Genomic DNA, 21,574 nt, shown 5'->3' with positions numbered 1-21,574 from the left:
GGCGCAGGGCGGGCGGGACGGGGCCAAACCCCCCCGGGGCTAGAGAGGGCCCCAGGCCCCAAACCTCCCTCCCGGGACGCCGTACAGCATCAAAATAAAGCCCTACCACCGCCGCTGGCCCCAGTGGCTTCAAGCGATTCGCTGCCTTTTGGCCGTGAGACTGTAATAACTCCAGCAGCCCCTTGGTCTTAGCTGCAGAGAAGAGATGAACCAGCCCAGAGAGACAGAGCACAGGGCACAGAACACGAGACATCGCTGGAGAGGGAAGCAGAGATCTCCACCAGTCTCCTGTTTTCTCCGTGCTACCACTGTTCCCAAATCAATGGTTTAGGGTCAGGCAGACCAGTTCTCAATAGTGCAACTTGGTGAAACTCTTCAACAGAAGGTGTTTTATACGTGGTCTTTGACTCCATGTCCTTTATAAACTGAAAGTGTGCCTTATGTGCTTCCTTCTGAAATGCAGTAAAGACATAATTTCATATGTATTTGGGCATGGCTGAGGACAACAATCACCTTGGAGAAAAAAAATTAGGCCAGTCCTCATTCAGTTCATATAGTGCAGTCCCCTTTGGGACTTTTAAGAGTAGTAACAGGGCAGCCACAGATCTACGAGCAAAGACAAATCAATGCCTGACATAGCTGTTTCAGTAAATAAACTACAGCTGCCTGGATATGCACAGAAGCAGCACTGAAAATTCAGATTCAACAATACCTCAAGATGGAAGAGGCTTTAGAAAAGAGATAACTTTTGAGTATTTGATAGTCATGCACTTCAGACTCCCACCCATAATACACACATGAACTACAGCTTCACACTAGCTTCCAGCTAATAACACTTGGAAGTCCTGCTTGTACAAATACCAACAGTCTGTATAGTGCTGTAGCATCTTTCCAGCTCTCTCTCACAGGAAGCATTTGGGCTTGCATACATTCTACTCTAAGGCCAGCTGAGCTCATTCCAAATGTTACAGGGTTATCATGAGCACTCTATTGATTATACTGCAGGAAAAGGACTTTTTTGCCCCGATTTCCAGCTAACCAAGCGGCCTTTATAGTTCACTCATACAATCCTTTCCCACCACCACCACCAGGACCAGCCACACTCATCTTCCAATTTCTAGTCTGCCATCTTCAAGCATTACGGAGGTGTGAGATTTGTTTGGATGTTCAGGAGATGCACAGGCTGGATGCTGAAGAGTAAGTATCAGGTCTGGCTGATGACGGTGTGTTACCTACCAAAAGCCATGTAACATGGGGCATTTCCTTGTGTTAATGAGCAGCCAAGAGAAACAGGGACCATTTATATCCCATGAATGGCCTGGACCAGGCTTTTTTGTTTAATCAAGAAAACCTGGCTTTCACCTTCAGGCCCCTGCCTCATTAGCTGCTTTCTGTCATCCACATAGAGGCTTTCCAATAAAATGGTGCAGCAACAGCTCTACTGGATTCTGACCTTGGCCTGGCTTATGCCTAAGCTGGCTGCTTCCTAGTGCCAGAAAGACTGAGGCAATGGCAGCTCATCATGTCCCACTTCTAAAAGCACTGAAATACTACATACAGTTGATATGGCACACACTTTTCTAGCCATAGGCCAGGACAGCAATGTAGCCCCAGTTGTCTTGCCAATTCAAACTTCTCTGTCACACCAAAGTAAACCTGGAGAAGTCTGTTCTCAAGAATTCCAGAGGTCAAAGTCAGCAGATACTACCTCAGCAAACAGATACCACTTTGGCAGAGACAACACCTTATAAGTATCTGTTATTTCACTTATTCTCATTTTCAAGATTTCTTTAGGTTCTGTTGGAAAACTTCTCCACTTCTCCTACAGGTGTAGGCTGCTAAGGAGATTGAATAGTACAGTGACCAAAAGCATTACCAATTAACACCACATTGAATGATTTGCAATTCAATGAAAGCCACATGCATCTAGGCCTAGGGGCTGTCATGCGTGTCTTTGTAACAGCCACACAAATAAAGGCACAAAGCCTTTCCCTAGAAAAAAAAAAACAGGTCCCGTAGGAGAAGAGTAATGAGATGAAATGAGATTTACCTCAGCTGAGAAGGTGATTTAGGAGTCCATCACACACTGCACATGGCAGTCTTGCAGAACAGAGAGCACCACAATCAGTGCCTTAGACACCACCTCCTGTGCCCAAGAGCAGAAATCCCTGTTGGTTGCCACTGAGGGCCTGTGGCTTCAAAACATGATTTTAAACCTGGGTTGGGGACAACAAGGCAAATGCGAATTTGATTGTTTGGGCCTCGCAACACAAACAGCAAGAGTCAAGAATCAGTGCTAATAAGCTAAGTATTATCAGGCAAGAATTCTGCCTTGGAAATCCACCTACATCCAGAACCCGGAAACAGCAGCTTTAAGCCATGTTTTTCTCCATGTACAACTAGGGCATTCCCTGATGAAGGGCCACTCAGAAAAATACTCCCAAACCCCTGTATGATCACACACCTGGATTTCTTTCTAGAAAAGAAACTAGAGTAAGGGAGGGGGCAGGGAAGGAAGATGGAAAGGAGTGCATGCTCTGGCCTAACCCTGACAACAGAGGTTGGACACAGCCAGGATACAGTTCCAGATCTCACAACATAGATAAGCATTAGTTATCTGCCTGCATGGTCAATGAACTCTGTCTCGTACTGTACAATAGATAAACCACCCAACAGATGAGCTGAAGCTTTCTGACAACAGCTTGAGCATTGACCATATCCTGATTTTGGCACCCACATAGAGGCTTACTTCTCTGATGTGGAAAGCACCAGCTGCCTCACCCACTCCCCTCAAAATGGCTGGACACCCAGGATTCCCCTGGAAGAAAGTTACTATCCACTCCCTGTCAGATACCAAGAAGTGCAGAGGCACACCAGCTTGATGTTAGTCCCCCAGAAAGAGCTGGGGAGGTTCAGATCAGGGCAGGAGTACATCAGGAGGGCTGAGGAAAGATGTTTACACATGGCCAGATTTGGGTGGTGTGTTGCATGCATTGGGTGGCAGAGGAGGAAGCATCAAATCCCCAGCTAAGCCTCTCCAAGTACAGCAAGGGACTTAAACATCATTCCAAGCTACACCTTTGAGGAGGATCCAGCTGCAGGACAGTACAAACACACAGAGATGTAAAGAGGTTGCTTCTGGGTTGCACTCATGGCTTTGGTTTGTTTTGGCAGTAGCAGAGAAGCCAGCACCGTACACCAACGTGATCATGCCCAGTCTCTTCAGCATCATCTGTTTCCTGGGCATCGTGGGGAACCTCATTGTCATCTACACTATTGTCAAGAAGAAGAAGCTGAGATGCAAACAGACTGTGCCTGACATTTTCATCTTCAACCTCTCCATTGTGGACCTCCTCTTCCTCTTGGGCATGCCTTTCCTCATCCACCAGCTCCTAGGCAATGGCTCGTGGTACTTTGGAGCTCCCTTATGCACCATCATCACTGCCCTGGACACCAACAGTCAGATCACCAGCACCAATATCCTTACAGTGATGACACTGGACCGTTACCTGGCAACTGTCTACCCTCTAAAATCTACCTACGTCCGCACCCCATGTGTTGCGGCTCTAGTTATCTGTTTGGTGTGGCTCCTTTCCTTCTTGACCATCATTCCTGTGTGGATGTATGCAGGTCTTATGCCTTTGGAGGATGGGACTGTCCGCTGTGCTCTCTTACTTCCCAACCCAGAGACTGATATCTACTGGTTCACCCTCTATCAGTTCATGTTGGCATTTGCTGTACCATTGATTGTGATCTGTGTGGTCTATTTTAAGATCCTCCAGCACATGGCCACCGCTGTGGTCCCATTGCCCCAAAGAAGCCTCCGGCTACGTACAAAAAAAGTCACCCGCATGGCAGTTGCCATCTGCTCTGCCTTTTTTATTTGTTGGGCTCCCTTCTACATCCTCCAGCTGGTTCACCTCGGCATCGACACACCGTCTATGGCCTTCTTTTATGCCTACAACTTTGCCATTAGCTTGGGCTATGCCAACAGTTGCCTCAACCCCTTCCTCTACATTACCCTCAGCGAGACCTTCAAGCACCAGTTCTTAGTGGCCATCCGCCCCATGGAAGAGCCACGTCACAACAGCAGCTCTGTCAACAACAACAGCATGACAGAGGCCAGTGTATGTCTAAAACTGGCACCAGAATCTACTCAGCAGACTCAGTTTCTGGAGGACTTTTCCCCACGTTCACTGCCTGTGACTGTGGCTGTTCACTAGGGCACTCTGAAGTGACCACAGCAAAAAGCCTTTAGATCTGTAAGTCAGTGGAAAAGCAGAAGCTTCAGGCAATTCTTGGTGAAGTGTATGAACTACAAGCTTCCACCTCCAAGAGTCCGGGTGCCTCCCTTTTTCATTGCAGGACTCTACTCCTATGATGCTGCAAACTGCTGCTTCTTTCCACTCCTGCATGGGAAGATTCTATCACACACAAGACACTAGGACCCCAGAAAGGATGTATGGAAAAGAGAGAAAGGACGGAAAGAGGATTTCAAGGGGAAACATTCATCCTGGAAAAGTAAAACCTCTACCAACAACACTGCCCCCCCGTGATTCCCTGCCTCCTGGCCCGAGCAGGATGCCTAAGCAGCATGCCAAAATAGAGCTTTTTCATTCAAAGCTCGAACCTTTGAAACACAATGTCATATTATTTTTGGTAAGAAATCTGGCCTGCAAACTTTGATGGCTATGCTCATATCCTAGAAGCAAACAGTGGAGAGAGATCTTGGGACTACAAGGCTCACCTAGGTCTGCCACTTGGCCTTTTGGTCCAGCCTCTTCCGCCTTCAGCGGGCTGTACTGTTTGGCAACCAAGACATTTTCAAGAACTAATTGTTATGCTCATCCTAAATATTTCAAGCAAAATCAGGCAGATAATTGCACTGCTTTAAGGGACTGCAAACAATTCTCAAAACTAGTGCTGCTAACACCACATTTGTGGCTTTTCATGCCAATGAGCTTGTATTCACACCGCTAGCTCCTCATGCTGCCCTCGTGCCTTGCAGTCTGTGTGGCCATCAGGGAACCCCAGGCAGAGGGTTTTAAACATGGCTAAAAACACAACGTGCAGAGATCTGTGGAGTGGGAAAATGTGAAAAAGCAGCTCGGAGGAAGCAGAGTTGTTTATGCAGCTTCCTTAAAATAACAAGTGTTTTACAAAGTTAAAAGAGGGAAAATTAAATGTCTGTGTTTTGTATATGCAGCTTTAACAGTTGGAAATTAGGAAATCATTTTGCTCATTACAAAGACTAGAGAAAAGGCGGCACAAACCAGCTAAACACGGGGGATTACACTGATAGCCTGCGCAGAGCTCCCAGGGGACCGTGCTGGCATTGTTAAACACTTTGTCAAACACAGAGGAACTGGTTACTGTAAATGAATTGAATATAAAGAAGAATTAAAACCATCAAACAGCACAAAAGAATTTGTTACCACGCTTATGGTTTCATGCTGCCAGCCACCCACGATATACCCAGAACAGAAATTCACCCTTACACAGCAAAACTGTGTCAGCTGCACGGGACTTCCCCAGCCACACGCACACTTACAGGTGCACGTAATGCACACGCACCACACTCACAGGCATTTTTAAGTACAGCCAATACTTCAGTCTACGCCCTGTAGAGAAACACAGCCATCCAACTCATCTCTGGTGTGCATCATCAGATGCAGCACATTGCTTTCCGAGTCACTGAACAAACCTCATAGCAGAGTCTCTCTGTATTTTCATTCCAGGCTCTGTCAACCTGCATCCACCGCAGCAGCACACCCACATTGCGACTGTATATTGTCAACTTTTCACCCCTGTTTCCTTGGGCAATAAAGCCAGACAGACACAAACTTTCAGGCTTTATGACTTTAAAATCTTTGCCCCACTTTAACTGCCAGGAATTTTCACCTGTGCTGGTATTCACGGGGAGCTTTGCTCTTTGGTCAGTACTCTCCCCAAAGGGCTCAGGAGCGAAGGTCAAGGAAGATGCGTGCTGTGCCAAGCCAGGCTTGCTCTCAGGACAAGGGAAGCTATTGTGTTAACCTTTCTCCAATAAGGAAGTTAAGGGGAGGACTGACACACTTCTCTGTGCAACACAGTGGTAACAGTTGGGTGGGTTGTTTTCCTCCTTTAATACCAGTAAGGTACAAGGGCAGCGAAAACAGGCTGAACTGTCAGGGCTCTCAGAGAGAAGGGCACATTGAAGATATTATCTTGCTTTACAGTGAAGGTGTTTATGGTTGAGCTAGTCTGTTCCCATCTGAAGTGAGTCGGTCTGATCCACATGCTAAACCCAAGCCACACACTAAAACCCAAGACAGGCAGTCAGCACTAGCTGGTGCAATGCTGGAAAGGGTCTTTGTGGGGTAGACCTTTTCCAGATCTCATCACACTGAAGTCAAGGCACAGTACACATGCACGTTCCCAGGTTGAAGTCTTTTTAGATCTCTTATGTGAGGGGGAAAGCCATGCTAGAGAGACCCGATACCAACACCAGGGACAAGGCTTCTCATTTAGCTGGTGTCCCAGTAGAGGCACCTGCCCCTCCCCACCACCCTGCAAAGGCTCATGGTTTCCAGTCCCTCATGCTCCTCCTGCCTGTCCCCAAGGGGTTTCCTAGTCCAGATGTCTAAGTGCTAGCTGTGGGGTCCCCTCCCTTTCCATATATACACATAAAAGCTGTGGCAAATGCACCTGGGTGGACGAGGATGTGGGTACCTGTGGATGTGCCGGGAGGTTGGGATGAGAGGTACAGACAAAGGAAGCTAACAAAGAACACAGACAGCTTTTTTGCCGTCTTCCCTAAATCAACCCAAAGCACAGGGCAAGAAGAACAAAAGCCTCTCCTTTGAACACAAACCTTTTGATCAAAGGCCTTCAGAGGTGTCACCCTAGCAGGGGCTAAGGTAAGGACTTCCAGTAGCTATACAGTCTCTGTGTACCTTGGTGTGACCTATTCCAAACATCCTACCCCTCTTCCCTATTTTTCAGAGCCGCCTTTGTTAAGTTGGAGAGCCTGTTGACGTTCTGGTTTGTGTTCAGCTTTACCTCTTTGTCTATTCTGCTCTTTGTATTTCTTATGTGATTCCCCCGCCTCAGTGCCTTGGTTACTGATTGCAGAGCCTGAATAAAAGGCATCGCTAAGTAGAAAAGGACACAGCTACTCGTGCAGAGATAGGCAGCTGAAGTGCTGTGAGGTCCGTCTGAAAGGCGCGGCAAGAAGGGCTCAGAGATAACGCAGTGTGTTTCCCTGCAGTTCTGCCTCCCATACACAGCTCGCTGTCTCTCGCGCTTGAAAGAAACTAAGGGAAATCCAGATAAATAACCAGGTGGGAAAAACACCCCCAAAATCAAAAGGTGATAGAAAGAAACTATTCAGTCTAGTTGTTCAGATCAACAGCCTGCTACGCTGGATGAGACAAATTTCCTCTGCTCTTTTTGCCAGCACTTTTCCCGTGTGTCCGTGAGCTGCCTCGTCAGACAGCAGGAAGACAGATGGGTTCACTCTTTACCCTCCTGTGTCCTTAGAGGTGTGACTGGAGCCACATGTCACAGCTCTGCTCTTGGTAAGGTCCCACAAGGGCAGATGGTCCAGCTACTTTTACTCCGACTTTCCCAGCTAGCGACAGAGCCTTCCTTGGCTGGTCACTGCAGGATTCAGTTCCTCAGCTCACCCTTCTCAGTTACCTCTTTCCCACTATCCCCATCCCTGTGTCCACACCAGGCAGTAAAATATACTTCTGCCTTCCCACAGTCCCAGCTCTGCCAAGCCAGCCCTAAGGACAAGCTGGAGCTGAGGTCCCCAAAGCCCTGCTATGCAGCGGGCTGGTGACATCCTTCCCAGGGCACCCTGCTCCACCCGAATTCTCTGCACAGCTAAACCTGCCCAGGAGCAAACTGCAGCCGTGGTGGGGAGCGAGCACAATGCCGTTGGATGCCAGGTGGGGAGGAGGGAAAGGCAGGGTGACTCACCGGCCCCTGGGACACAGCCAGAACCTGACTAATCGCGTTTCATCAATCCTCCTGGGCTGCTAATTGGACGCATTTCATTCAACAGACTCACTGGTGGGAGAGGAGCCATGCGGCAGGTACAGATACGTTCCCAGCCCACTCGCTTTGCATTAGTCCTCCTGCCAGATGCAGGGACCACACAGCAATGCCCTTTCATGCTCACCCTCCTGTTAGCAAAGCAACACAGCTAAATCCTCACAGCCCCCTGCACACTTTCCACTTGCTCCATCCCTGCTCTGGGGAGGGGGACGGCACACAGGAAAAGTCTCACCAACCAGTAGTAAGTAAAAGTTTGGGGCTGGGTGGGAGGTGTCTCACCTAGAGCCCCGACCTCCCACTGGAGGGCTCCTCCAGCAGATGGGAGCCCCTCAGTGACCCCAGGCAACAGAAGACTTATTTTGAAGCTGTATTTACAGGGCAGCATTTGCACAAGGAACTTGCTGCACCACTGCAGGGCAAACCTTTGGTAAGAGATGTAAACCCTGATTGCCAGGAGGACATGAGAGACTACACCTGCTCTTAGAGCCTTTATGCTCTACCCATAACGAATTTAGGAAACAGATCCTATGATCATACAGGACCCAATAGTTGTTCCTCTCACAGCATCTTTTTACCAGTATGGTTGCGTTAGCTGTGGAAATAGTCACTCCTGATCTCCCAGTCTGGCTCATAGGAGAGCAGCAGCACTGGCTTCTCCTGAATGACAGAACTGGGCTTCAACAACTGCAGAGTTACACTTGATAATGGGCTTACTTGAGTATGAGATGTGATGGTGAACATAGAGTGGTGCTTTCATAAGCCTGGATTTCTGGACATGTTAAGGACAAGCACATTGGAAAAACCTCCAGGGTTGTCAGCTCAGTACCTTTCACCATCTCTAAATGCTGCAGCCTGATGATGGAGTAATGTCCATGTTCCCTGGGGTCAAGGATTCCTTCTCCAAAACAAAGGCAGGCAACATTAGCATTGCTCTCCTCAAGCACAGCAGCTGAACAATGCAAGCATCACGGAAAGCTCGTGACCTGGTCTCACAGGTCCATACAGGGTTAGCCCCCTGGAAATGAGAGCCAAGTTCTGCTGCCCATCACAGCAGGGCGAGTTTGAATTTACCACCACAGCAGTCAGTGGGTTTTTAGCACAACAGGGAGCAGACGTTCCCCCAGGTACTGAGTTCATCATCACCTGGTGCTGCATGAGAAAAAGGAGATCTGCAGGGTCTGGCTCCAAGGAAACACCTTTGGGCACTGACTTCTCCAAGCTCCAGTTAAAAAATGACACACACAGAGGTTTTCATTTAGGCCTTAAACCTTATTTCTTCCACTGAAAATTAAGTTAACAGATGAGTCAGCCCTTCCCTCCAACCTGTGCTCTTCCGTACCCTGCAGGTTTCCACTTGCAGGGTAGGCAGGCTGAGAGTCAGTGACATCATTTTAATTATTCTGGTGTTTAGTTATTATTAAATTGCCTTTGCTAAGTCTGAAGGAGCTCTTACAATTACCTTCCTACACATGCTGCTGGAAGCACAGCAGCTTGGTGACACCAGGCTGCCATGCCCTGCTCCACCAGACGCTTCAGAGGAGAAAGCAAAGCTCTCCTTAGGCAGCCACAGCAACGAGAAAACTCCTGCCTCGTCCAGGAGCAGCACTGCCTCTCGCACCCAGAGTCCACTGCAGGCTCGGGGACACAGTCAGGTACCTTTTCTCCCATGGGACTTGACCACAGAAAGCAAAGCACTAACATTTTGGCACAGAGCACTCAGGAGGGATAAACGTGGTGGTGGAAATGGTGGGTGAAGTTAGCACTGGTGAGAGCTTCCTAAAGCTCTAACTTATTCCATTAGGAGGTTGGTTCTTGGAGGTGCACCTTCCCCAGCAGCAGCCAGGTCCCTCCCACCAAAAATGGAAGCGGGGTTTGAAAGGAAAAGACTGCTCACATCGTGGCTCCCGTCCTCCTTCCTGCTCATAAATGAAGACTGCAGATTTCAACTTGCACAAAGCATTTTAGGGATTTAATTCCCCCTCCCCCCCCCCTTTTTTTTTAAAAGGTCAAGTCATTATAACCTCTTAGAACATAATCCCCACCTTAGACCTCAAAGTGCTCTGGCAACATAAATTTGTTGCGTTATCAAGAGGGAAACCACTTCAGAAGGGGAAAAAAAAAAAGTAAAATGTCACCTCTCAGAATGAGAACAAGTTGCTTGTCCTTTGCTTATATTCAAGTCCAGATGCTCTCCCCCAGCCAACCACTGCCACTGAAGAAAGCGCATAAACATTTGCTCCCAGGCTGAGACGCGTTGTGCCAAGCTGCAGCCCCCAGCCAGCACTGACACAATCTTTAGGTTTAAGAACACAAACACTGGCAGCTCAATGAGAAGGGACCCATTTGCTGGAATTAATATTCAGCCTTTCTGCAGCATGCGAAACATCAATTGTTCGGTGTGAAATAAATTACGCGTCTTTCTTGGGGGGATTTTAATGAGACTTCCCCCCTCTTTTCCTGACACTCTCAGACTCAGGGTAAAAGAAAAAAGAAAAACAACATTCCAGCATCTCTCCATCAACCTTGCATCATAATGGCCCAATCAGGGTAATTAGGATGTCTCCTGTGTGCTCTGGGAGGCTTTATCAAGCAAATCCAGCCCGCTGTTCATTATACTGCCACAGCATGGCTAATTACTCCTGGTTTTAGAGGGAAGGGGGAGCAGACCAGCTTTGTATGCAGTTGGGGAAAGGGCTAGGGCGAGTACAGGTAGGTTTTGGCTTTACTTCTAGTCCTACTAGAAGATCCCCTAGAATGCCAAAGGCTACAGGATGGAAGAGGTTGGTCTGGGTGGTTAGTTCCTAAAAGAACCAGCATATGCCCCAGAGCCCTCTATCTTCTTTGGAGCATAAGGGCAGCCAGGCATCTTCCCCGCAAGCTCCAGCACCACAATGAGAGCAAAGAACTATGCATGCAGAAGCCTGAGAACGCCTCCTGCAGAGATGCCAAGCAACCCTTCAGACAGGGAAGCATCACACACTGCCATGGCACACACACAAGAGCCTTTCTCAAGGCTGCTGGAAGCTGGATGGGCACTTCATCTCTCCCCTTTCTACACTAAATCCCACGGTGCAGCCACGATCCCCTGGGTGTGCAGCCACGTTCAGGCTGGCAGACTGCGGAAGACCAGTCTCCTGACGCCGACCAATATGATCTCCAGAAGCCGTTTATTATACCTTTGCATACAGCTTTTACACTCTTCCAAGTCCCGTACACACGGTCACGTAGACTTTTCTAATTCGTACATGCTACTGTCTATCCAGCAAGCATATAAGCCTCTAACTCACTCATTGGTTATTTCATTATCATCATCTTACCCTACTTGCAGTTACTGCTTCTCTACTCTAGCAACTAAGCATTTACCCTTTAATAGCGACCCGTACACTGGCTAAGCATTTCCCCTTTAAGAGCATTCCAACCCTATCAGAACCTGATGTCCTTGTTCTGCTAGGGATGTATCCACAATAGATCCCATGGAGCCCCTCTGCTGTCAGGTTATGGGGCCCCAATGGGGATCCCATCACCCTGAGAGGTGCTCTGGGAGCATCTGTAGCCCACATCCCAGCCATTGGCTAACACGTGAGCTGCGCACAGCCCACATCTCCACACCAGCAGCCTGATTTATCATCTTCCCTGTCCCTATGGCATCATGTCCAAGCTCAGGCTTGCTAGGAATGGCTTAGAGCTCCACTGTGATATCCTGCTATTTTCTCATCTCCAGATTTGGCTAAAACACACAGCTGAAGTGTTTGCATGTGGACGTGAGATGAGGAAGGACACCACTGTAGTCTCAGTCAAGGCTGCACTGAGCTGGCACATTGAGACTTGGCCCAGTTTACATCAGTGTCTACTTTATTTCTTTACAACAATTTCCAGACAAGCCTGGCAGGTAGGCGCAGTCCCTTGATTCATGACTGTCTGCCCTTCTTCTTGCTGCCTTAGTTTCCTCAAGCCTAGAGAAGTTTCTTTAGAAGCAATAACTCCCAATTCACATGTCCATGAAACTTCACAGGTTATCCTCTGTACTTGGAGAGGAAAGACTTGAAAGACGGAACAGGAGGAGATTATAAACCAAGCTGTAAACATGAAAGCTGTGACGGACACCACTGAGAGTCCACTCAGGGCAGACACGGGGCAGCTGTGGACCAGATTCCAAGTGCTCTGCTCTGTTTCCATATCACATCTCCCTTCTGCACATACGTGGTCTAACTCACTCCTAGAACACAAGAGAACCCAGAAACCTGCCTTGAACGGCCAAACACATCCCATGACCCAACTGATACGCTAAAGGGGTGAAAGTACCACCCAGCCTCACTGCCCTCTCTGACCATTCCCCAGCACCCATGTTCAGACAGGTATTTAATCCCTTCCAAAATGGGACAGCACCCTACACATTGTACACATGCATCCAAGAGGTTTAACGCTCACTAGGCAATTGAACATGATCGCACAATGAAATGGGCCAGTTGCACAGGCAGCCTCAGACCCCCTTCACTGCACAACCACAGAAGGAAATCCAGTCTGCTCTCACTCAGACCACTGCCTCCACTGAAACTAGTGACATGGGGTTAGAGAAAAGCCAAGCAAAACAAGGTCTGAGTCACGCCAGAATCTTCTGTGGCTGCCCAAGAGTAGAGTTTGACGTCTCAGGGCTCTGATTTCACCACCAAAACAAGCTGCTGAGAAGGAAAGCTGACATGTTGCTGTCCTCTAGTTCCTTGAGTCTAAAAATCTTAAATGATTTACAGGTATTAATGACCCAAACCTCAGCTGGAGACAGGAGAATAATGATAACCATTTTATCCTTGGAAAGCATAGGCTGTCATCTCAGATAAAATCTACAGCACTGCTGAGAAAAGCAACAGCTTATCTTGACTCTGTCCTTTAGAACAGGAAAGTAAACCAAAAAAAGTGGTGGATGATTCAAATAAAGACAAAGTTACTAAAACCACTTGAGTCTGCAGCATTACAAGTGACAGATAAAAGCTGCAGTGCTGACAATCCTGCAAGCATCAGGGATCGGCCAGATCAGCTGCGCCTTCACGTATTAAAGACAGGACATAACCTCCATTTCTTTAATCTCCCCAAATCACTTCATTGTACTAATTCTTTAAAATGTGCTTATTCCAATAGCTACAAAGATATCAGATACATCCCATGGGCTGGGAGAGATGACCCAGCAGTGAGGGTATTGCTTCAGACATGTATGAGATTAGCTAAGTGACATGCAGCTGACTTAGAAGATTACTAGCAGAAAACAAGCTTCTGTAACCAGTAACAAGGCTGTGATACATTAAATATCATGACTCTTTCCTTTTTTTTAATTTAATTTCTTATTTAAAGAGGAACCATCAATACTGATGAACTGCAATTGTGACAGCTCAGTGCAGAAACCCACATTTTAAATTCTGTATCTGACTGTTCACATGGTAAACTGATTCAGATAATGCTGAAGGAGCATCAGGTCTTCAAAGGAATTCTTTGACCCTTTTGCTGCTATATTAGATACTACAAGTGTGATGGAAGGCCTCAAAGCCAACACAGGCAGTTCACAAAGTTACTATCTAAGCAACAGTTCATATTTTGGAACATATTTTCCATAAAAACTCTGCAGGAACTCATTTCTCTGTATTTATCACATTCCCCAGAATGCAGGCATCTTGCAACAGCAGCAGGACACAGTCCAGCTACTGCAACCTCTGGAGAAATGGGATTTATCAATAGAAACCCTTCATTGCCACTCCCATGGAAAGAACTATGGGTTTGGTCATATCAGGATTCCTCACCAACATTCAAAACCAAAAGCAGAAAATCCACATCACATTTCGCTCCTTGCAGGTAGCTGTTGGGTGATGCCTAACAACTCACTTTCAAAGGAAGCTTTGAAGGTGGGTCTCATTTTGGAAGAAGCAACAAGCCCAAATCACAGCTGGAGAAAAGTTGTTCTATCTCACCCTCCCATCAGCTAGAATGGGATAACTCCTGAGGATATCAATGAAGTTCTACGCAAATTCCCTAGCTCCTTTACTCTGCTCCTTCCTTGCCCTGATGATGAGCTAGAAGAGGGCAGTACTACCCAAACGGGGTTTGACTTGTAAAGCACTGCACTGCTGGGATAGCACTGATGGTGGCGAGGGGCCAAGAGCTGGCTCCTGCAGAGCAGGGCACCAGGAAACAAAATTCCGCTTAACATTAGTCTTTCAATCAAACAAGCCTGACTCCTGAAAAGGCAAAGCTGATACATCTAAGGGTAAAGGAAGCTTTGAGAAATATGGAGTGGAAAGGCCAATAGGAAGACTACAGAAGTTTCTAAATATTTCTGTTAACCAAATTAAAGGATGCAGCCACAGAAAAAAGGGGGAAAGGCCATAATAGGTTTGGTCCTTGCAAAATCCAAATAGGGACTTCAGTGACTTGAGGCTTTTATTAACTCCCAAAAGAAAAAACTTGCTGTCTGGAAGTGAGAGCCACTCAGTGACCTGCCAGGCATCTGCCTGCACTCGGACAGTGTCACACATAACGAGGGCACAGCTGGCAGCAGTGGCTCTGCAAGTGGCTTATATTACCCATCCTGCTGCTTCACATCACATCTGACATTTTTCTGCCAATGGCTGTATTTCAGGATGCATTAGTGTGAACAAACACCTCGAAAAATAGAAAAAAATAAGTCAGCCTTACTTGAGCTGCAGCTGGCTGAGAGAAGAGGGAGCAGGAATGAGTATTGATTAGCAGGTGCTATGGCACTTCTGTAACACCCTCTGGCCCATGTTATGAGCATTAATAGCTCCATGCCCATAACTTACAGTGGGGGCAAAAATGAACTTATCCCCATTTCTACAGTTAGAGAAACTGGTGCTCATGGTAGTGGTGATGACATATTCCAGCAAGACACATCAGATCCTGAGTGTTCCTCTAGTTCCTCCCCATCATCCTGGGGTATTTACATCTTTGCTCAGGCTGCAAGATGAAGCAACAGCCTCTCCAGCAGTCTGTCCAGCAGCGTTTGTCCACACAGAAAAGCCACAGATGCACACACAGGCTCAAAATGAGATGAGCTGATGGCACTTCAGAGACTTTGCCTGAAGTAAAAACATCTAAATAGTTTGGCTTAAATTTCTTTCTGCCTTTTCACTCTTGACCTGACTTCTCCCCCTTGGGCTTCTACTTAGATGTTTCCTTTTAGGTTCCCAGGAAAGATCTTCACCAGCCTCCGAGGTCATGACACCATGATGATGAGCATGTCTACTGGGCTAAGTTGGTCAGTTTTCATCAAATAGCTGGAAGCAAGACAACTTTAATCAAAAAGATCCACGACCAAGGGTGATGATACAGGCGCTGTGAAGGGACCGAGATGCAAGGAAGCTCTAAGGACTTAGCAAAGAGACCAGTCAGCCTCATTTGTGACACTTTGGGAGAGGAAATAGTCAAGAGAAACCAGCAGCACCCCTGAGGAGCTTGTTCTAAGCTTCAGAAGGAGCAATGGGCACCGGAGAGTCAGTGAGCCAGACAACTTCAGCACTGAGGGAAGAGTAGCCAAAGGGAAACATTCTCCTTGTCTTATGAAAGAAAGAATTTGTGGGTTTGGTTCTTTTTAAATAGACCACCTCCAGAAGTTTGTTCCTGCTACTTTCTCCTAGGGAAGAAAATAAAGAAAAAAAAATCAAAGTCAATTCCAAGTCTTTCAAGTAGACTTTGAAAATGGAATTATTGAGCTAATTAAAACCAGAGGTGAGTTTTAGCAACAACTATTGCAGTCTTATTTGCCTTGTTAGTAGCTCTGTCAAGATAGTTGATTTTGGCCATTTATAATACTGCTTTTTAGCTGGCAGAGGGGTTTCAAGATCTCCACTCACTGCCTGTTCAGGCTCCCCTCCCTGGGCATGCCCTGGCCACGTTGCTGCTGAAACACCCCATACAGCAAACTAAAAAAACCGCCATAGCACAAAGCAGCATTCAGTGTCAGCAAGAGGATGTTGGTAACAACCAGCTTTCAGCCTACAAGGAAAGGTCCTGAGCCTGCAAGAGCTTCCACTCTGCACATTTCCATCTTAATTTCCTCCCTGATAGGCAAAATATGTAACTGCTCAGAACAAACCTGGTGCTCAGAGCATCTCTGCTGATATATTCCAGAAGTTGGGTGATTGAACTGAGCAAAGACTTCATTTTCAATCCTGGACTTAGGAAAAGTCCCTGCCCTCATACACATCTACCTGAAAGCAGCTGTCAGGCTTTGTTGGACTGAGCCTGAGCCCATCCCAGATGCCTGCTGAGCAGAATCTGCATCTGCAAAAGGGGCAGTGGCATCTCCCAAGCCTCCAGCACAGGCGTAGGTTTGTTTCCACAGCCATCTTCCAGGGTCAAACAGGGACACAGTTTCAGCAAAAGTTCCCTTTCTTCTGGGGATTTATTATTGATGTTACTATGGTTCCCATCTTCAGCTCAAGCCTTAAAAGTAAGGAGCATTGCTGTGTGCAAATTAAGGGAATTTTCCAGTCGCAAACTCATAGCACAAAGGGACACTGGCTCTTTTCGTACCTTGTTTTTATTTATTCCATCTGTGGAGGGACAAGGCCCCATCTGTACTACAAAGCCCTCAAGTCAGCAGCACTCAAAGCACAGCTAGTCAATAGACCTTTTTTAATTTAAAAGCCAAATGGATTTCTCAGCTGATTGAACGACCTGCACAGCTTTTTTTTTCCCCTATTGTACAATTAGTTTTAAAAGTCAACCCCCACATTTTATTTTCTGTGAAGTCAAAAACAAGACTTCAGACTGTACTGTTGTACAATAACAGATCCAGAATCAGGTGAATCAATATCTTCTAAACGGATTTCCCTGCAGCTGTGCTCACGCCTTTATTTACTTCCTGCAAGATTCTGGGTGAATTTACCCTACTTGGATAAGCCAAAGCCTGAGCTTATTCTTCTAGTTGTGTGCCTAAGAACTACCCCCGCTGTTCATGCAGTCGAGTCAATAACAGAAGGATTAAACATCATGTTTTATTATGAGCACAACTGCGCGCACATGGGCCTGTCACATCCTGGTGTACAGCATTTAACAGACCAGAAAAGCATGCTAAACTACTATAAATGCTGTGATTATTCAGATAGTCATGGATAGGGCGTCCACACCAGGGAAGCAGATCAGAATAGCTACAGCACAATTATAACCCTGCCATTACACTGGATAATTTTCTAGCAGACACGCTAGGCTCCCCCAGCACACAACACAGCCTTTGAGCCAAAGATCCATAAGCCAATTTACATGGAAAATTAGGAGGTGTCAGAAGAGGCAGAACTAGACAGGTCTCAAGGATATTAATTCCTGCTCCCTTAGCCTTAAGCTTTCAACATGTCATTAATTTAAGATCATCGATGTTAGATTTTTGTCAATGCCTTGAAGAGAGGGAATACTTCATTTAGGCTGTGCTTGTGCTGGGTGAAGATAAACCATCTAAAGAACCAGCCTGCATGCGCAGGTTAAAACCCAGACACACCAAGACCCTCACTCCGACAGCGGAGAGACCATGGCTCGCTCCCCTGAAGGGCAGGGCTCACCCCAACCCACAGCATCTCTCTGCACCACAGACCCCAACCACCTGCAACGGGGAAGAGATCACAAGTGACACTAAACTACTTCCACAAAGAGCTGTTAACTTCAAAGGTTACCCAGCACCATCCTCTTCCTATTGTCACCTCCTCTCACACTCCCCACCAAGGCTGTAGGGAGCCAGGGCCGTGATGGCTTTGCTTTGGAGCACACCTCCCTCCCTCTGAGCACCATGAGTTGTTAATCAGAGAGTTTGATAGAGGGGTGTAGAGGACACCCAGCACCCCACCAATCTAGTCTACCATCTATGAGTTTATGATACATCTGCAAGTAATTTACTCTGGGCCAACAAAGCAGCAGCCAATTAATTTGCAGCCGTGTGCAGTTACATCAATAATAAAGCAGATAAGGGATGCAAACCAGTAGTGCCTGTTACTCGCAAATTAACTGCCCTTTTAGGCAGAGCAGCACGCAGTAATGAGCTGATAGCCATATCAGCAAGTCATTAGATGAGAGACTAGAGCTCCCGTTGGATGCTGTTACCAAGTTTTAGCTCTCCCCAGAAGCTAGTGTTTCACACAAAGGCAGGGCAGAAAAGGCCATTTCCATCAGGCTTAACAAATACAGCTGTGAGATGCTGAGGCTTGGCCATGGTGCTTCCCATGGGGTCCCCAGCCTGGCTCTGCATCCCCTGCAGTGACATCCTGCACACATCCATACAGCAAGTGAGGGCTCGGTCTTCACTGACCTGGGGAGGCAGCTCACCAAAGGCTGTGCCAGCAAGGCTTGGCAGCGTGAGCTCATCTCACGGCACCAAATGCCTCCTGCCCATCAGCACACAGCAATCTTCACACACGTGTTGCATTGAGACACCTGGGGTTGTTTTTTCCCCAAGCAGCAAAGGCTGGAAGCCCAGAGGATCATTATATCTTATTACATGTCTGACACAGCAATTCCCATCCTGGATCTCCAGTTCTGGCCTTTTGGGCATGATTGCAATATAAATTCCTGACTTGTTACTACCCCAATTAATGCCTGCAGTGCTGCAGCCCCCAAGAATTCAGGAACATCAGACTTGACACCATCTATAGACCAATAACATGGGCAGCATCTTTCCCCCTCCCCAGCTCTTCCACAGCACAGGGAACTAGCCTTTCAGGGGATACAAGGATAAACAGCAGCAAGTTCTTGGCTCCCTGACTACTTGGAGGATGCCTGTGAGGTCTCTCCCACTCACTTGCCACCCTATAACCACAAGTCATTTGATGTTCTTACCCTTAACTATTGGTGCTTGGTGTGATGGGACCCTAACTCTCCAGCATTTTGACTCTGCTGTGACGGGGTCAGGGTCAGTGGAGTACGTGCCGGGTGTGACAAATCTCTCCCTGGGATCACATATAATTTCCTCCACCTTGAGAGGGAAGCTGCCTCTGAACAAAAGGGCAGCCACAGTTAAAGAAAAACCCAAACCAGACAACTAGACCAGGACTATGAACCACATCACCACTCGTTGCGGCTGTAGGCAGTGCTGGTCCTCATGCCTTCGCACTGAATTCACACCCTACCTTGTTAATAAGGCCTTTTGAGACAGACCATGAAATTATGCTAAGTTAAATGAAAAGCCAAGACTAAGACTACCGCATCGAAGGCGCTCCTCTTCCTCTCGGGAGCCTGAATGCATTTTAACTCAAAGCAAAGAGGAGTGGTGAAGGGAAAGTGCTGCATTTTCCCATTAGCAATTCCCCACTTCTCAAACGAAACACCAAGCAACAGCTCCAGAAACTCATTTCTCTTATAAGTTAAAGTGGTGGTGGAGGAACAACCAGGCAGCACTGTTGCAGACCAACAGAGGAGGGAGATGGCCTCGGCAGCCATTTCAGTCTTCTACCTGAAATAAAGACCCTGCCCAGCAACAGCTGCAGCTCCTCATCCAATTTTAACCCACACCTCATCCAATTTTAACCCTGCAAGAAGGCAGCCAAGCTCTGCCCTCTCCATAGACACCCCAAACCCTGGTCTCCAGCCTGACAAAGCAGCAGCAAGGCACTTTATCCTCCCAAATCTCTACTTCTAAATATCTTGGAAAAGCTGCAGGTAAATTCATTTAAAGTCACAATTAAGGCTCAACATTAATGTTCCTTATTCTTAAACAGCTGCAAAACCAGAAATCCTTCACATCTGAGCAGGGCCAGGTCATTCTACATTAAAGATGGGGCAACAGAGCTGCATTTGTGCAGTGGTTAACAGCTCAGGATTAATTAGCACCTGATGAACCCAACCCAGGCCAGTCCCTAGTTTGCTGAGCAGCCACACAAGAGGGAAACAGGACATCTTTCATCAGCAAGCACCTGTTGAGACCTTTGTGGAAGGACAGCCTTGACCACACATGGTTTAAAGTTTAGAGCTCAGTTCAGTCCTCTCCCCTTGCTCCAACTGGGGGCAACTCTTCTCCAGCCAAAGGCCCCTGACTCAGCTATGAATCACCACCCAGCCTCTCCATCTCACCCACCCAGCACCACACCAAATGTTGCATATGAACAATTAGAGAGATCTATTGTCATGCTAAGCAGCCTGCTGGGCCCCAGCAGCCCCTGACAACTCCTCCATTCACCATCTGGGTTGCAGGGGCAGAGGTATTTTTAGTGCAGCTAGTGTTTTTAAACAAGAAATGGAGCTTTTCTGGCTGATGTACTGGCAGTGGTCGCAGAGCATGGGGCTGCGTGGTTGCCATGCTGCCTCTAACCAGAGGCGATAAGCAGGAGCACTGAGACACAAAGCCTGAACAGAGGAGTCACACAGAGCAGTGAGGCTTGGGGGAGTTTCAGCCTCTGAGTTGTCAGAGCAATGCACAACTTCAGAGATGGCCTTTGCAGCTGAGGTCTGTGTGCTGCATCCTCCAGAAAAGTCCCCACTCCCAGCTGCGAAGTAAGCAGCAGCTGCTCACAACAGCATTGCTTACTCTTTCAGCTCAAGCTGGAGACTCAATGCTTTTGCCTATGGAGGATTAAAGTGGCAAAAAGCAAAACTGAGATGTTTCAGGCAAGGAAAAAGTCAGCAGTGCTTTTCCCAATGGCTGTACAGGCAGACAGCAGCTCGACACAGTGCAGACACCCCTTTGGGAGGATCACAACTCCGTCTCTGTGGGGTGGCAAGTCTCCAGCATGAGCATGCCATCGGGCAGCGATGCAGGACAGGTTTCTGGAGGTCTTTGCTCCCCAGCACTGTAGTAGACAATTTTTTCCCCCAAACTGGTAAGCATAATTATCCAGTTTTCCAAGCACACTGGGGGATGAAGGCAATGGCAGAGAGGCAGTGAAGGACTGCCAGCACCTGGTAAGTCTTTATCCTAGAAGGTAAGCTACATCCTACAGGAGAAGTAACAGCACTGCTTCACTCAGATGGGATGGGGGTGAAAGTGGTCATCCAAAGCAAAGACTCCTGGACTCACTTTGCAAGAATTAATTCACTATATTGCCCTCCAGAAAGTGATACTAACTAAACCCTGCCAGTCACACATTAAACAATTTCTGCTTTGTAAGTTGTTCAAGAGCAGTTTTGTGAGCAGATGACATTTAAGATAGAGTATGTTTTAGTTCTTTTTGCTAAGTGCAAGATATCATTTGGTTTCCAGGACAAAAGCCTTTTTATTTCAAAAGACAGATAAGCAGTTTCCAGAGTTCATTACTCTCACAAGCTTTTCTGACGGTAAATGTAGCTGATGACTGTTCAAGCTGGAAAAGAAGTCCCTTGTATGAGACAGGGACAAGGGTCTGCTCAGCTTTAAATAGAGACACTTCAGAAGGCAGCAACCACTTCCAGAGCACCTCAAACACTTGAGCAGCTCAACATCGCTGCAAATTGGAAAGCTTACATTTTAAGGATCACTTAATGGGCTGCAGTAGCTAAATAGCTTTTTTACATCCATCCTGGGAAGACTTACTCCATTCCACTTTGGGGGGGGGGGGATGGATTCACGCCCACC

The 21,574-nt window shown here is 47.3% G+C and overlaps 2 protein-coding genes across 2 annotated transcripts in view; one reads left to right on the top strand and one right to left on the bottom strand.

Annotated features, from left to right (window-relative positions):
- The window catches only part of LOC104125322 (melanin-concentrating hormone receptor 1-like), a 17,745-nt gene extending 13,522 nt beyond the window's left edge, over positions 1 to 4,223 (top strand). The window contains exon 2 of the mRNA XM_009637763.1: positions 3,175 to 4,223. Coding sequence (XP_009636058.1) covers positions 3,175 to 4,223 — 1,049 coding nt within the window. The remainder of the gene's footprint in view (positions 1 to 3,174) is intronic.
- Positions 1 to 21,574, bottom strand: part of CASKIN2 (CASK interacting protein 2) — an 80,452-nt gene that overhangs the window by 48,001 nt on the left and 10,877 nt on the right. The window lies entirely within an intron of this gene.

This window comes from Egretta garzetta, unplaced genomic scaffold (assembly GCF_000687185.1).
Source record: "Egretta garzetta isolate BGI_Z169 unplaced genomic scaffold, ASM68718v1 scaffold34, whole genome shotgun sequence".
NCBI classification, from domain to species: domain Eukaryota; kingdom Metazoa; phylum Chordata; class Aves; order Pelecaniformes; family Ardeidae; genus Egretta; species Egretta garzetta.
The sequence above is the reverse complement of the archived record's forward strand: the minus strand, read 5'-3'. Positions and strand labels throughout refer to the sequence as shown.